Raw genomic sequence first — 15430 nt, 5'->3', positions numbered from 1 at the left:
GACTCAGTTTTCCCATCTGTAAAATGCGGGTAATAATAATACTTACATACCTTACAGAATTGTTAACGGACCTAATCGTTTAACATTGGTAAAGTGCTTATAACAGTGCCCAGCACAGGGTTTGTTAGTTAAAATATAATGTAATTAAAATATAAAGCAACCAAGAAATAAATGTTTTAGCCAATTAAGTTAGCAAAAATTAGGACTCCCAGACATTCCTGGTGGGTATGTGAATTTCTATAATATTCTGGGAAAAATCTTAGCACTATTTTAAAATTAAAATTATGCCTAGCTGTTGCTCTAGCAACCCCATTTTTGGGAACCAAAAATTACATATAAATAAAAACATCAGTCTATAAGTCATTTAGCTCAAGAATTTTTACTGCACTGCTGAATTGCTGAAGTGGCAAAAAACAGGATACCACTTGGATACCTATGAAAAAGGGAAAAGGCTGAATAATATGCAATATATATAGACTGTCAGGTAGCCAATAAAGAGAATTAGATTTATCTATTGACCTAGAGGGATGTCCAAAGCAAGGTACACAGTTAACATACATAGCATGAGCCTATTTTTGTAAAAACAACCAAAAAAATGTCCTGTAATAGGTATTTGTAAGTTTGTAAGAACATGGAGAAAAATGTGGAAGGTTATATACTGTACAGCTAACACTGGCTGTCTCAGGGGGAGTGGGAATGGAGGAGAGAGAAGATTATTAGCTTTTTCTTTACACATTTTTAAACTGCTTTATTTTTTAAATAAGCAATCAATACTTCTGAAATAAAAAAAATAATTAAAAAACCCCATCATTAGATTTTTTTTCACTTATTTCCCTCTAAAATTCAGATATGGTAACTTCAAAATTGCAAATATTTTTGGCCTGAAAATTTCTTTGAAAATAAATGTTTATTTTAAAAATTATTATTAATCATAAAAATAACTACTCAAAATCTATAGAAGTTTCATAAACAATTCCATATTTTCTTTTAAACTGAGTTGCATTTGTACATGTGGAAATTCGACACAATTAAATTTGTACACATCTGAACCTGGATTTTTAATGTACAAGTAAGGAAATGCAAAATGATGGTTCCCAAAGCTGCCATAACTTGCTTTCTTATGCATATGTAGTTTATTACATGATTGCACAGAGTGTTAACTTTAATGCTTTAATACATATGTGCAATCTGGCTAAATTATTGCTGTTTTGGGAACGATAATTTAGAATTTCCTGACGTTTTGTATGTGTAAAATCTCAACCATAATGTTAAATACAGCTTTTTAATTTAATTTAAAATTTAGTAGTTTATTCAAATCTATTCACACTACTACATTTTCCTACAAACACTGCCCTGTGAGAAAAATAAAATTAACTTGCAGCTAAGAAATCATTCTGCTGCTACGATTCACTCTATTAGATCATAATTAGTAGGTGTCTGTGGAATAATATAGCCTTACAAGTAGTTTAAAAAATAGGAATGTAAAATTCGATTTGGCTTGAAAATAATGCCTTGATTTTATCTATACCTTATTAATGCCACCATGCTTCCTGCTACCACTCTTTCTCCTTTCCACCAAGTGAGTAAAAGACTCACATCTTTATACTATAAAATCATTCAGCAGTACTCCCAAACCAGAGCTTTATCTGGAAATCAAACAAATAAAACACATAGAAAGTAGGCAGAATACACTCAATTTCCTTTATGCCCTGGGCATGTTAATCAGTGCTTATTTTCAGGGTTTAAATATATTTCTCTTCCATAACTATATGCATATAAGATGATATCTTTAAAAAAAGGCATGATTCTAGTGAAAGATAAATTGTCAGGATTCTTCTTCTAAAATGTGGAGGGAAATGGGGGCACCTGGGTGGCTCAGTGGGTTAAAGCCTCTGCCTTCAGCTCAGGTCATGATCCCAGGGTCCTAGGATCAAGCCCCGAATTGGGCTCTCTGCTCAGCAGGGAGCCTGCTCCCCATGTCCCCCACCCCCGCCTACTTGTGATCTCTCTCTGTCAAATAAATAAATACAATCTTAAAAAAAAAAAAAAGAAAGAAAAGGAAAATGTGGAGGGAATATAAATATAAAGGTGTCACCAACAGCTTTGTCCTTCTGTCCAGCTAATACATACAATTTTTACTATTTTTAAGGTGTTCATGATGGGAATGTCCAAAATACAGCCCAATATAGTCTTCTGCCCAGACTCTGGTTCTCAGTTAAACTCTGCCAGATCTACACAGCAGTCTAGGAAGCCTTATCGTTTGGACAGTGGGAAAATAACAGTAGCCTCAATAGCAAAAACAGCTAAGTTTCCTCCCTCTCACACACATTACATGGTCTCCATAAATTGGTATACTAGAAAGGATAATGGACAGGAACAAGTTACATATTCGAGTCCTTGGTTTGTAATAACTTTTCTGATCTTGGCAAGACACATTACTTGGAAGTCCTCCTTGAGAACATTCTTTTACTTCCCATAGCCATTTAAACACCAAGTTCTGTCAATTCTAGATTCTAAATGGTGCAAATATGACACCTTTTCCCTACAGCTACTTTCACTATTCAGGTCACAGCTACCATCCCCGTCTCTTTCCTGGACCACTGTAACCACTACATGCTGACTGTTCTCCCTGTCTTCTCTTGTCTTGCCCCTTCAACTTCCAAACCATTTTCCATTCAGCAGCCAAAATGACTTTCTTTAGAAACACAAATATGATTGTCACCCCATCTGCCAAAAATAAAAACCAAAAAAACCCCCAAAACAACTAAAGCCTTCAATTGCATATGACACAGTTTTCCTAAAATCTGCCAGAGGACTCCAGGACCCCAAACCAAATGTCCCTTGACTACCTCTCCAGCCTCATCAAGAGCGATTCTTTCCCCACTCACAGCTACTCCAGCTCAGGGATCATCTAACACTCTGTGCCCTCTGGCTCTAATGGTCTCCTCTCTTTGCCAACTCATTTCTCATACTGTAGTCTGATTAAATGTTACTTGCTTGGGAAAACATTCTCTAACCCTTCATATTAGCTGGTGTGCTGATTATCTAAGCTTATCGTACCCTGCACTTTCCCTTCACATTATGTATTACGTAGGAGCTAGCAAGCAGGTGGTTCATTAGTGTGTGTTCAATGAATTTAACACCAGTGTCTCAATTTCCTCATTTATAAAATGGGGTTAAAAAGTCTTGCTCTATTTGCACCTTGCTTTTTTTTCCTGTGGAGCTGAACCAATAAGCATATATTAAAAAAGTGCTCTGGACAGGATAAAGTACTTCACACATAAAATGTTTTAGGTGCACATTGAACAAGTATAGGCTTATCTTTCTGTGGGTGCAGATCTGTGTTATGAAGAGGTTGTCCATAAGGGTATCTTTGTAATAGTGAGCAAGACAAGACTGTGAATGTACACATTTACCTGTGCATATATATGTAAACAGTATGTGTTTTTTCTTCTTGTAGCTGTGCAGAAAGTAGGAAGGAGTTTGATGAATATTATCATGCTCATGGATCAATATTGTGTGACTGGATCCTCAAGCTATAAAAACAGGCCATTCTTTGGTCTACTTAAATTCTTAGACTCTTCTGTGCTAGAACCAAATCAATGTACCTGTAAAAAATACTATATAAAAGAAAATCCTCATGAAATATTTACTCCTTAAAAGTACACCAGAATGGATCATCTTAGAGACCATTTTTATTTATTATTTTTAATTTTTTGAGAGACAGAGAGTGTGAAAGGGAGAGATCTTAAGCAGGCTCCTTGCCCAGCATGGAGCCCAGTGCAGGGCTCAATCTCATGACCCTGACATCACGACCTGAGCAGAAATCAAGAGTTGGACGCTTAACTGACTGAGCCACCCAGGCGACCTAGGACCATTTTAAAAATTAGAAGACCCGTGTAGGTAAACACTGATACATATTTCCTGAGATAAAATGGGAACGCAGCAGAAGAATACAGGATTCCTGGCACAGAACTAGAACACAATGAGAAGGCAGCACTAACAGATGAGAAAGACACATGAATGACTGCAAACTATTACTTAAACTATTCTTTGGTGTCTTTCGCACCACAGGCAGAATATAACATATGATTCCATCTAATCCTCACAGGATCTCCGTGGAGTGTGTTCAGTTTTTAACGGGTGAGGAAACCAGTTTTAGCAGATACATCCCTCCTCTCAAGGCTTCATATCTCTTAAGTGGCACAGTGAGATTTGAACTCAGGCATTCTGCCATCAGAGCTCTTTCTCTTTGTGCTTTAAGTATTATCATTTGCTTCTTACCAGTTCCTTTCCTGGAGAGGGTTTCTTTCTTTCTTTTCTTTTTTTTTAATTGATTGATGATTGATTGATTATTTATTTATTTATTTTTGGTATCTAGTGTTTAGCACAGGGCCTAGGACAAGCCGGGCATTCAGTGAATACTATAAAAAGAAAAGAAAAGAAAAAAGAATCTCAAACAGAATGACAAAATAAATTTGAAGATAAGCAGATAAGATAGAAAGGAGGGTCATTCCAGACAGGGAATAAATGCAAAAATATTCAGAAGCAGAAAGATGTAGTGGAAAGTAGAGGGTAACAAATGTTTCAGTGGAAGTGGACTATTTGATTTGGGCTCTCACTGGATGTGAAGGGACCAAGAAGAGAAAGAACACAATTTGGTAAAGCAAGTAACCTTAGAGTTAAAGTGGGACAAAGGGCAACACTCATCTTCCCTCTGAACAGGGGAGATGTGCTCAGAAGAGTAAGTTAGGGGTATCACCCTTCCTGCTGTATGTGGGTGAAGCAAGAGAAGGAAGTGGAAGGTAACAGGGAATCTGGTGCAGTTCCTAGGTGACTGGAAAGAGCCTGTGATTGGAGGGGGTGTGGTCTGGAAACTCAGAGACAAGTCCCAGTGACTCTACACAGGTAAGTCAGGATTGACAGCAACCCAACTATATTCTTCTCTAAGGGCTAGCTTGTGTCTCTAATCCTTTGTATAGGCAGCCCTCAACACACAGTGATTTAACTGCTATTAATTGTTATTTACAGCCCTTACAGCAGGCAGCACCCCAGTGGGCTTGTGTTAGCCTTGATGTTTGCGATACAGGCTTCCCCAGACTCCTCAACTTTCCTTTGGTCCCATAGCCTTTCTTTCTAGGCTTCATAGGGTCTAGGCCAGCACCACTACAATCCTCCAACAATGTCTTTTTAGATCCCACTTCTATTATTCAATATAACTGTTATTCCTCCTAAAACATGGTCAACATGCAATCATATATCTCATTCTTCTCTTCCTTAAAAAATTAACAGAAAGTAAAAGAAGTGTTTTAGGAATAACTAGACAAAATATAATAATCTGGGCAAATAGGCCTCTGCAAAAATAGAATCAACAGTATCAGGACAACAGAAAGATATGCTTAAAACCAATTTGTTTCTCCACATTATGACGATGATAATGGAATATGCTAGCAGTATGGGGTAGGTGGTATCATGACCACGAGACCTCTCTGAAAGGTAGTGAGTAGATAGTGGGTGTAAGGGATGGGGAAGAGACAAAGAATGGAGGGTTTCTGCATTTTAAATGTGTAAAATCAAGCGACTATGTTTGAGAGCTCTTTGATACCAAAACCTAGCCTTCTTATGCTGTGTGTTTGGTCAAGATGGTGGGTAACACATCATGTGGCTGCATGGCCACACTGCTTCACCAGTCTCACCCACTGGCTTCTGCTGCCCAGAAGGCAAACATGGCAAGGCAGAAGCTCACTCTCTTGGCATCCTGTGGAAAGCAGGCTGGCACTGGAGTGACCCAAGCACTTCAAGTGGGGCTTAGAAATGGGCATCAACACAAAGAACAACACATACCCAATATCACAGCTTTTAAAAGCTATTGCCCAGAGTAACAAACATTTCAGTACAGTGTTCTCAGACTGGCTAATAAAATACACCTCTGATTTTGACATAGACAGATGCCAAGAACTATATCTTAACAACAGGGTATCAACTGCAAAAAACCTAATAAGAAAGATAATCTGTTTCTTTTCTTTTTAAAAAAGATTTATTTGAGAGAGAGAGAGAGTGTGTGTACATGCAGACACACAAGCAGGGGGAGGGGCAGAGAGGGGAGAGAGAGAAACTCCCAAGCGGACTCCCTGCTGAGAGAGGAAACCGACATGAGGCTCGGATCTCACAACCCCGAGATCATGACCTGAGCCGAAAATCAAGTTGGACCCTGAACTGATTGAGCCACCCAGGCGCCCCAAGAAAATCTATCTGACATCCTACCTCTGTGAAGAATTTGTTCCAATTCCACACGGAGCAGTGGTTCCACCAAGGTACACTGGGCTGCAACTAGACGTGTTTGATAGATGGAAGAAAAAAATTACAACAAAAAAAAATACGAGAAGTTAATTTGGTCTCATTGACTCTATATTCTTGTAATCAAATTGTAGATTTTCCTGAGAAGGCCAATTATTTCAAAGAAGAGGCATTTATTCCAAGATCACTGCATTATTGGATATAACCCGTACATTCGGGAACACTCAAGGAGTTAAAATGAGTCACAGAAAAATGTGTTTGCCAAATAATATAAGGGACAAAGTAAACATCGAAGAATGTAACAGAACATTAATTCTGAGAAACTGTTCACACTTATTTTTTTTTCATGTGGCAGAAAATTATTTACAATAGCAATAATCTTCCATTCAAGTTCTTTTACACCAAGAGGTCACAGACCATGAGAACACTGAAGATACTGCTATTGGTCTTTCTCCTGAAAGCCAACCAGTGCTTTGTTGTTCAATGTCACTGTTGTTTAAATGGTAACAAAATATACTAGACTTTGCTCACAGTGTTTGCTCACTAGTGTGTGTAATTCACTAAATCCATCTCAACTTACCTTTTACCGAGGCCTTGAATGGAAGCTCTGACAGATGTGTTACCTGAAGATTTAGATTTTAATTTCTGTTTAAAAAACAAAAACAATAAAAGGCCAAGGGTAATTTAGAGAATTCTAGCATAAAAACTAATATTCTTTATTTTATAACAACAATATTTTTTAAATGACTTAAATAAAAATTTTGTATCATTTTAAAGTTTCTGAAATAAAAACAATGATTAAAACCTTTTAAAGGCAAAAGGGAAGTAGACCTCCCTGAGGAATTTGTGAATTACTCAGCTAATTTTTAGTCTAGGAAATTGATATACTGCCATTATTAGCATGCTAAGATTTAGAGTCACTTTATAACTCTTCAGTTAATAGCACATTCAGTGATTTAATATGAAGGATCTGCTATTTAAAACTTCATCCTGGAAAAATTCAATTGAGGAGGAAAAAACCTCAGACTCATTTTTAAAGGCTGTGAATGGTACTCACCTGAACTAAAAATAAAACTAGCCAAACTCCTGGGTAACTTTAGGAATATTAATTTTGATCAAACGAAACAGTATCAACCAACAGACATGCAAGGAAATTGTAGAACTACCTAGTCACAACCATACAGTAGTTCCTGTATGGTTACATAACATGATCATCATTAGTAAGCATTTATTAAGTGTTAACTGGTATATGGTACCAAACAGCATCAACCAACCACATACTAGGACCACCACCAAGGAAAGGAAGTTGGAGAAAAGGCAATTTAAACTACGCAAAGATATGCCTTCATTTTACCTTGTAGGTGACGAAATTTAATGGAAGCAAAAATATTTCACTTTAAAATTTCCCTGAACTTTCTTATTTGATGTTAAACAGAACTGGAAAAATTTTTGGTGCATGTCTGGAAAAATAATAATGTACATGTATTTTTTTTTTTTTTTGGGAGAAAAATGTTTCATGTACCATCCACTTATGGCTTGAAGTTAGGACACTGTGGCATTTGTTGTCATTCTTGGGCTTTCCTGCGTGGGTCTGAGAGCAGTTCAGAAACCAAACAGAATGGGTGAGCGATTGGGGAGGAAGCAGTACTCTCAGGATCACAGTCTGGTCTGGAAAAGGTGGGCATGCACCCCTCTTCACAGACACCTCTTTTCCTCATCGAATCCATGTTTGACACAGATCTGCTCTCCTCCAGGGGCTTATTTAGGTTGTTTTTTCCCTTGCCGTCTGGAGAACTGGATATGGTAACTAAAAAAAGGGAGCATACAGAAGAAGCACATAGAGGTAAACACCTCTTCATGATTGTAGGAGTTATTCTTATTTCAAATTAGTGTATCTTAAAGCCAAAGTAGAAAAATATCCCCGTTCCTTCTGAAATGTCTTGAAGTAAAGAGACAGTACCTCACATATAGATACCCAACATATAATACTTAATAACGAATTATTCAGATGATCCATGAATAACAAGATCATGTTATCCTCCCCACTATTAATTAAACTAGCATTGCTATTTGGCATTTATGATGCATTGTTGTTTGCAGAGTATTTAACACCATTGTTATTATGTTGATAAGTTAATCAACTAGGCCATCAGCTTATTAATCTACCATCTGCTTATGAACTGAAAATGTTAAATTTAGAGAAGTAAAGATCTTAAGCTCTCTATCAGTCATTTGATTTTTAGTTTGGCTGACAAAAATAAAAGTGGCTCATATCCATATCCTTACCACCACCACTGCCTAGTGATTTTCAGTCTATCTGGCTTTAATCTTCCCCCTTTGGAAAAAACCCTCTTTGGTATTATATTTATTCTTAGATTTTTGTTCTTTGTGGCCTCTGTAATTTAGACTTCCATTTGGTCTCCTCTTAAATCTCACAAATATATTTTATATCCACCACAGTGGTAAAAATTAAAGTATACACATTTTCATCTACTGCTTATGAGAAGAAGAGAAATGACAGTCACTCTGGAAAACACTTGGGTAATGGGTAGAAAAGTTGAAGATAAGTACACCTAATGACCAAGCAATTCCTCCCCTAGGTTTGCACATTCTAGAGAAACTCCTGTATGTAGGTAAAAGAAGACACGTGAAAATATCCGATGAAACAGTTTTTAAAAGCAACAACTGGGGGGTTACTGGGGAGGCTCAGTCCTTAAGCATTTGTCTTCAGCTCAGTTCATGATCTCAGGGTCCTGGGATTGAGCCTGGCATTGGGCTCCCTGCTTGGAGAGAGGCCTGCTTCTCCCTCTCCTACTCCCCCTGCTTGTGTTTCCTCCCTCGCCGTCTCTGTCAAAAAAAAAAAAAAAAAAAAAAAAAAAAGGCAACAACTGGGTACACTCTAAATGTCTATCATCAGGGAAGTGGATAAACTGTGGCAGAATTACATAATGGGCTACTATACATCAGTTAAAATGGTTTATGATTATATAAGTATAATTAAAACATACAAGTATGGATGGAAAAGACAGGTTACCTCTGGGAAGAAAGGTAGTAGAGTAGGAGTTGGAGAGTTCTTAAACCATAATTTTAATTTCTTTAAAAGAAAAATCCAGAGAAGCAAATATGACAAAACATTAAGATATGTTCACTATGGGTGGTAACTACAGAGCTGGCTGTTAGACTGTTTTATGAGCTTTTTATAAAGTTGACAAATACAAAAGCATTTAAACATTAAAATACTAACAATTTACTCATTGGTTCATGGGATAACAGCAACGGCACTGCACCTGAGCACATTCCTATAATAAAAGCTATTTTTGGTCTCTAAGAAAAGTATTCTTCGAATATGCAAATAAAGTAACCTACTTCATCTGTGAGCTGACTTCTGCTCTAACAGCTTTTCTAATTTTTCATTCTCACTGAGAAATGAACAGCAAACACATGAGAGTTTCTAATATTTTATTTCTTCTACAACTCTAAGTGGAATAATTCCCTTAAAACAATTGTATTTTTCAGAATTCAAAGGACTAGATACTTGTGCATTCTATACATTTTCAGACTCTTCTAAACATGTTTTGAAATAATGAAAGAATTACTGTACATTTATAATACTTAACTTACAAAGGGTTTTTTGTCAAAGTTGGGTTCTTCAAATATTTCATTAATAAGACTGTCAAGATCATCTTCTTTCTCAAATGTTTCTGCTGATCTGAAAACAAAACAGCTGAAGCTTAAGTACAGATAAAGTCAGTATCAGGAGAATTTTGCTTGAATAGTCTATTATTAGAGTTGATAAGAGGACAAATGTGATGTTAATTAATTTTTTCCCTCTGTGGACATAGTTGAAGATGTTGAGCCAAAGATGTAGTTTATCAGGTAAAAATTCACATATGTACATTACTATTTCACACTTGAAATGAGTCATTTAAAGCTACAAGTTATATTCAAGAGAAAGCTAGGCATGCACTTTTCTAAATTATGGACTTATTTAAAGAACACAAACTATGTACAATTACAAGTAGAACCTGAGAATTATAAACAAGGATAATTTTAATGAGTCTTTCTAATTTTTTACCTAAGGGTTCCACTATAAGTCAAATAAGCGTATCTTTTTACTACAGGAACTGAAGGTTATATAATCAAATGATCAATATAAAAAAAAAAGAGCAACATTCACTTGACAGAATATTTCAACTACCTTTCTACTTTGTGCAGGGAAAGCCATCACAGAATTATTGATACAAACTGTTACTGCACAAAAACCTCTATTTAATAGCTAACATTTACTGAATACTTACAATATAGATGAAGAAACAGGGACTGAGAGATTCAGAAACTCGCCCAAGGTCATACAGCTAGTGGGAGGAGAGGCTTGGAATTGAATCTAGGGCAGTCTGGACACCTAACACTAAACCAGATGAGTTCTTGACAGTTTATATGTTATAGATGCTTCACATCAACTATATAACTACATTAGAACATTAAAATATTTGTTTTAGAAGACAAGTTTTTAGTCAGACTCTAACTTTAGAAATGTTTTTACTCTGAAAATTCTTAACTTTAGGATTATACTCCTTTGTTATTGCTTGGAGTAATTAACCCAATGTAAGAAAAACCAGATAGTGCTGGTTGATACTGAATGTCTGATTCCATGTACCTCCAGGCTCTGCCTCTTCAGTTGCGCGCTCTCTCTCTCTCTCTAACTTCTATCCTTGAAGTCCTCCACCCAGTACTGGCTTGTTCTCTTGACCTACAAGTATGCACAAGACTTACTCTCCAGAGAAACAAGCCCAAAGGCTCTACTGAGTTGCCACCCTCTTACTACTTAAGTCGATCTACTTCCTTACAAGTATATTGGATGGTGATCAGGGTAAGGGTTTCTCAACCATGGAACTACCGACATTTGGGGCCACATCACTGCTTGGTGTGTATGTAGTGGGAGAAGTAGGGTTGTTGTGCATTGTACGATGTTTTCCGGTATCCCTAACTTCTACCCACTAGATGCCAGTAGCATGCATACATACCATTCCCCGATTGTGACAATTAAAAATGCCAAGACACTGTCAAATGCCCCTTGAGTGGTAAATCCTCACTGGTTGAGAACTCCCGACCTACTTTAAACTACTTAAGCTCTCTGAACCTCAGATATTTTGTATGTAAATAGGATACCTAGACAACTACTTGTAACATCTTCCAGGTGTAATATTCTATCTCTAGCCTCTATAGCCCTCAACTACAGTGTAACTCTTCTCTCAGAAGTCAATATTGCCCACATCACTAAATTCAATGGCCCTTTTCAGTTCCAATCCTTTTTAATCTTTCAGAAATACCTGACCCTGTTAGGTACCAATTCCTTCAATTTCTTTTATGACAGCAGGTTACTAAGTTGTCCTCTTGAACAAGTCTTCTTTAGTTTTCACAACGTACTTTTTGGGTTCTTGCCCCTCATGCAGTTTCACAATTTCAAGAATCAGGTACACTCAAACTTTACCAAACCAATGAATACTATTAGGGATCCAAACTTAAGATAAGATTCTGGTCTGATATACAATTTCATGATGGCAGGGATGCCTGGGTGGCTCAGTTGGTTAAGTGGCTGCCTTCAGCTCAGGTCATGATCCCAGAGTCCTGGGATTGAATCCTACATCGAGCTCCTTGCTCAGCGGGGAGCCTGCTTCTCCATCTGCCTCTGCCTGCCACTCTGTCTGACAAATAATTAAATAAAATCTTTAAAAAAAAATTTCATGATGCATACAACTGCCTATCCTTTACTGTAGCAATGCTATTATTTCAATGAGAACTCATAACAATTTTAAAGGACTGCATAATACTTTTAGTTTTTTGATGCTATAATACAATAATCTTTTTTAAAAAGTTTATTTTTTTTTTTAGTAATCTCTACACCAATCGTGGGGCTTAAAGTCATGATCTTGAGATCAAGAGTCACATGCTTTTCCAAGTGAGCTAGCCAAGTGTCCTTATAATACAATAACCTTAATCAAAGGTTAACAAATACTTATTGGTCCCCCCCCTTTACTTATATTATAATCTTGATTAAAAATATAGTTTTTGTCAAAAATAAAATGTATTCTCTAAATAAAAAAAAAGTTGAAACCTACAATTAAATGTGAGAGGTACATATAAAAGCTTAAATCTAGGTCTATAATATCCTGGTAGACTTGGAAATACGACCTTGGGCAAGTTAACTCTTTTACTAAGTCTTAGTTTGGTCAGTGAAAGGGGGATAATAATATTACTCATGTCATAGGGTTGGGGAGAGTAAATGAAATAACACATACAAAGCACTTAGCATACAGAAAGGACTCAATAAATGTTGGTTATTATTATAACTGTTATCTAGGAGGTTATGATATTATCTGTAAATATTCCCATCTGTATCATCCTGAACCACTTTAGTCCTATTGAAATTCAACTCACAGCAGTTTTTTTTTTAACTAATTATTTACTTCTCTTTATTATTTTGAACACTTTAACAACTTGTATATGTTTTGATCTCTTACATTAGCAGTTGTTTCTGGCATCCAGATGTTGCATGGTCATTTATTTTATTGTTTGCAGACCTATCATTTTAAAAGACAACTTCAGTATTTTAACTCTTATAAGGGAAAGAGATAACAGTTGCATCACTATACAATTGGCAGATAGTCTCCTGTTAATAAATTCATAATATAAATTGGTTCTCAATTTTTAAATATCAACTTTGGCTCATGATAAAATTTTTTATATTTGACATTATATACCAGGTAGGGATTGTATTTGGGTATTAGGTTTAGGGCCCTTGCTGCTGTTTTTTTTTTTTTTTTTTTTTGCATAATTTACCTTTACAGCTACATTACCAAATGAAAAGTTTTAACACATGAATAACAACAGTGCTGGTTTGCTACAGCTTTTATAAATGTATTACTGAAAAATCTGAGGTAGTGAGGTGGGGCGAGATGCTATAAACATTAAGGATGGATTTCAGTAGTGCAATAACAGGCTATGGAGAGAGGCATAAAAGGACCTGTTCTTGAGAAGGATCCAACTTTTCAACCCTTTCCATTTTGAGCAGCCTGCTCCAAGACATTCTAGCCCTCTGCACACTAGTTCTCCTAACATGAACAGGCTCTGGACAGCTCTTTGATAAATTCTCTCCATCCCCCAATGAATGAATAAAAAGAACAAAAGAAATTGCAAAGTAACACTGATGTGGGATAGGGACAGTGGATGTCCTGGGAATGAGTACCTAAGGACCTCCAGCATGCAAGACAATAACACACAAATTAATGAGTGATATTTGCATAATCATTGTCAAGAAATCCTTAGCCCCTTCAAAGTGGTCATTTTAGTTGGCTCTTTAGTTGATTTTTAGAATGCTGCCCACTACTCAACTAATTTTTAGAACTCCTGTTTCTGAACTTTAGAATCTTCTCAATATTTTATCTTCCAAAGGTTAATTTTTTTTTTTTAAATTTTTTAATTTATTTATTTGACAGACAGAGATCACAAGCAGGCAGAGAGGCAGGCAGAGAGAGAGGAAGGGAAGCAGGCTTCCCGCCGAGCGGAGAGCCCGATGCGGGGCTCAACCCCAGGACCCTGGGACCATGACCTGAGCTGAAGGCAGAGGCCTTAACCCACTGAGCCACCCAGGTGCCCCGCAAAGGTTAATTTTTATAAACAAATGCCATTACAGGTTAAGTCTGATAAACTGGGTACTAATGTTGTTGGGTAAATACTTCTGGAAAATCATGCACATGAACACCAAGACCAAACAAAACCCAGCAAAACCACAGAGGCAGGCATAAAATGACAAGAATGACTTTTTGGGGCTTTTCCAAATCTGCCTTTGTGTAATTTCACAAACATGTCCAACAGAGTTACTGCAGAGGCTCACAAGTCATCACTTGGAAGGACAATATTCATTCTGATGAAACAATTTTGACTTTTTGGGATTGAGGAGAAAAATGAGAGGAAAAATAAAGTCCTATTATTTATACGGAATCAAAGAGATTAACAAATTTGAAAGGTAGTTCTTTGGATCAAAACCCAGAATACTTAAAAAATCTCCTCAAATTTCAATTTGGATGCTTGAGATTCCTTGGAACTTCACCTGGGGGCCACGGGGAGAAGGTAGGTGGTTGGATTAATACAGTGTTTACAATAATTAACCATTTATCATAAATGTAATCTCATTCAATTCTCTGAGTTAAAAAACAAACAAACGGCTAATGATGACAAAGAATTGTACGGAATCGTTTTCTCCAAAAACCGGCCCAAGGATTATACTGCCTGGGAAACTGGGCCAGAGGCGAAAGGCTGAGGTTCTCTGTGGGAACGAACACCTCCCGGGGCGGGCGGGGTGCGGGTGGGGGATAAGAACCGCTCAGGCTGGCAGAGCTGGTCAGAGAGGCCCTCTCGGGGCTCAGGGGAGAGCCCCCAAGCTGCACCTCTCTCTCCCCACCTCCATTAGGTCCCCACGGACTCAGTCTGGGTGAAAGACATCGGGCGAGGGCTCTCACGGGCGGGGCTAGCCCCCTGGGGCTTGCCCGGGTTGCCGAATTGGGCCTTAGGTAAGAGATGCCCAAATCCTCCTGGACAGGGAGTTGAGGTGTGCGCTGTCCCGGGGGTGGGGAGCTCAGGATTTAGGCCCGAGTAGGGACGGCAGCTGGAGATCGTGGACAGAGGGCGGCTTCAGGGCGTGCAGCAGGCTTTAACAGGACAGCTCACCCCTCCCGCCTGTTAACCTGAGATTCTCTTTCGCCGCGGCTCGGTTCCCGTCATTGCTGAGAATGCCGCCGCCGCAGCCTCTGGGCCGCTCGACCATGCCCAGTCTCGGTGGGTCTGGTCTGCAAAATTTGGACTCGACTTCATCCAACAGCTCGTCCAGGTCCTTCGCCATCTTGAAACGTTACGTCTTTCCCCGTTCCCGTCGCGGCAGCGCCGTGTGGTTTCCAGGGCAACGCGGGGACCCGCCGAGCGCGCCCGCGCCTGCGCATGCGCTCGTCGTCCCAAGGCGGCCCGGGCGTCGCCGGGCTTTGGGGCTAACGCGCTCGAGCGAAAGGACGCCGTGGGTCCGCGACTTCTGGTGGCGCTGGGCTATCCCTGGGGCCAGGGGTCGGAATTGTCCCTTGCT

The 15430-nt window shown here is 38.3% G+C and overlaps 1 protein-coding gene across 2 annotated transcripts in view; it reads right to left on the bottom strand.

The window, feature by feature from the left end:
• The window catches only part of CFAP418 (cilia and flagella associated protein 418), a 33433-nt gene extending 18214 nt beyond the window's left edge, over positions 1-15219 (bottom strand). For both annotated transcript variants that reach the window (XM_080801861.1, XM_080801862.1), the window contains exons 1-4: positions 15042-15219; positions 9919-10006; positions 6878-6942; positions 6265-6330 (exon numbers count right to left, since the gene is read on the bottom strand). In XM_080801861.1, coding sequence (XP_080657987.1) covers positions 6265-6330; positions 6878-6942; positions 9919-10006; positions 15042-15196 — 374 coding nt within the window. In that variant the 5' untranslated portion in view covers positions 15197-15219. The remainder of the gene's footprint in view (positions 1-6264; positions 6331-6877; positions 6943-9918; positions 10007-15041) is intronic.
• Positions 15220-15430: the final 211 nt, after the last annotated feature.

Source organism: Martes martes (assembly GCF_963455335.1).
Source record: "Martes martes genome assembly, chromosome: 4".
Taxonomy (NCBI): Eukaryota; Metazoa; Chordata; class Mammalia; order Carnivora; family Mustelidae; genus Martes; species Martes martes.
This window is presented reverse-complemented; position numbering and strand designations above follow the sequence as displayed.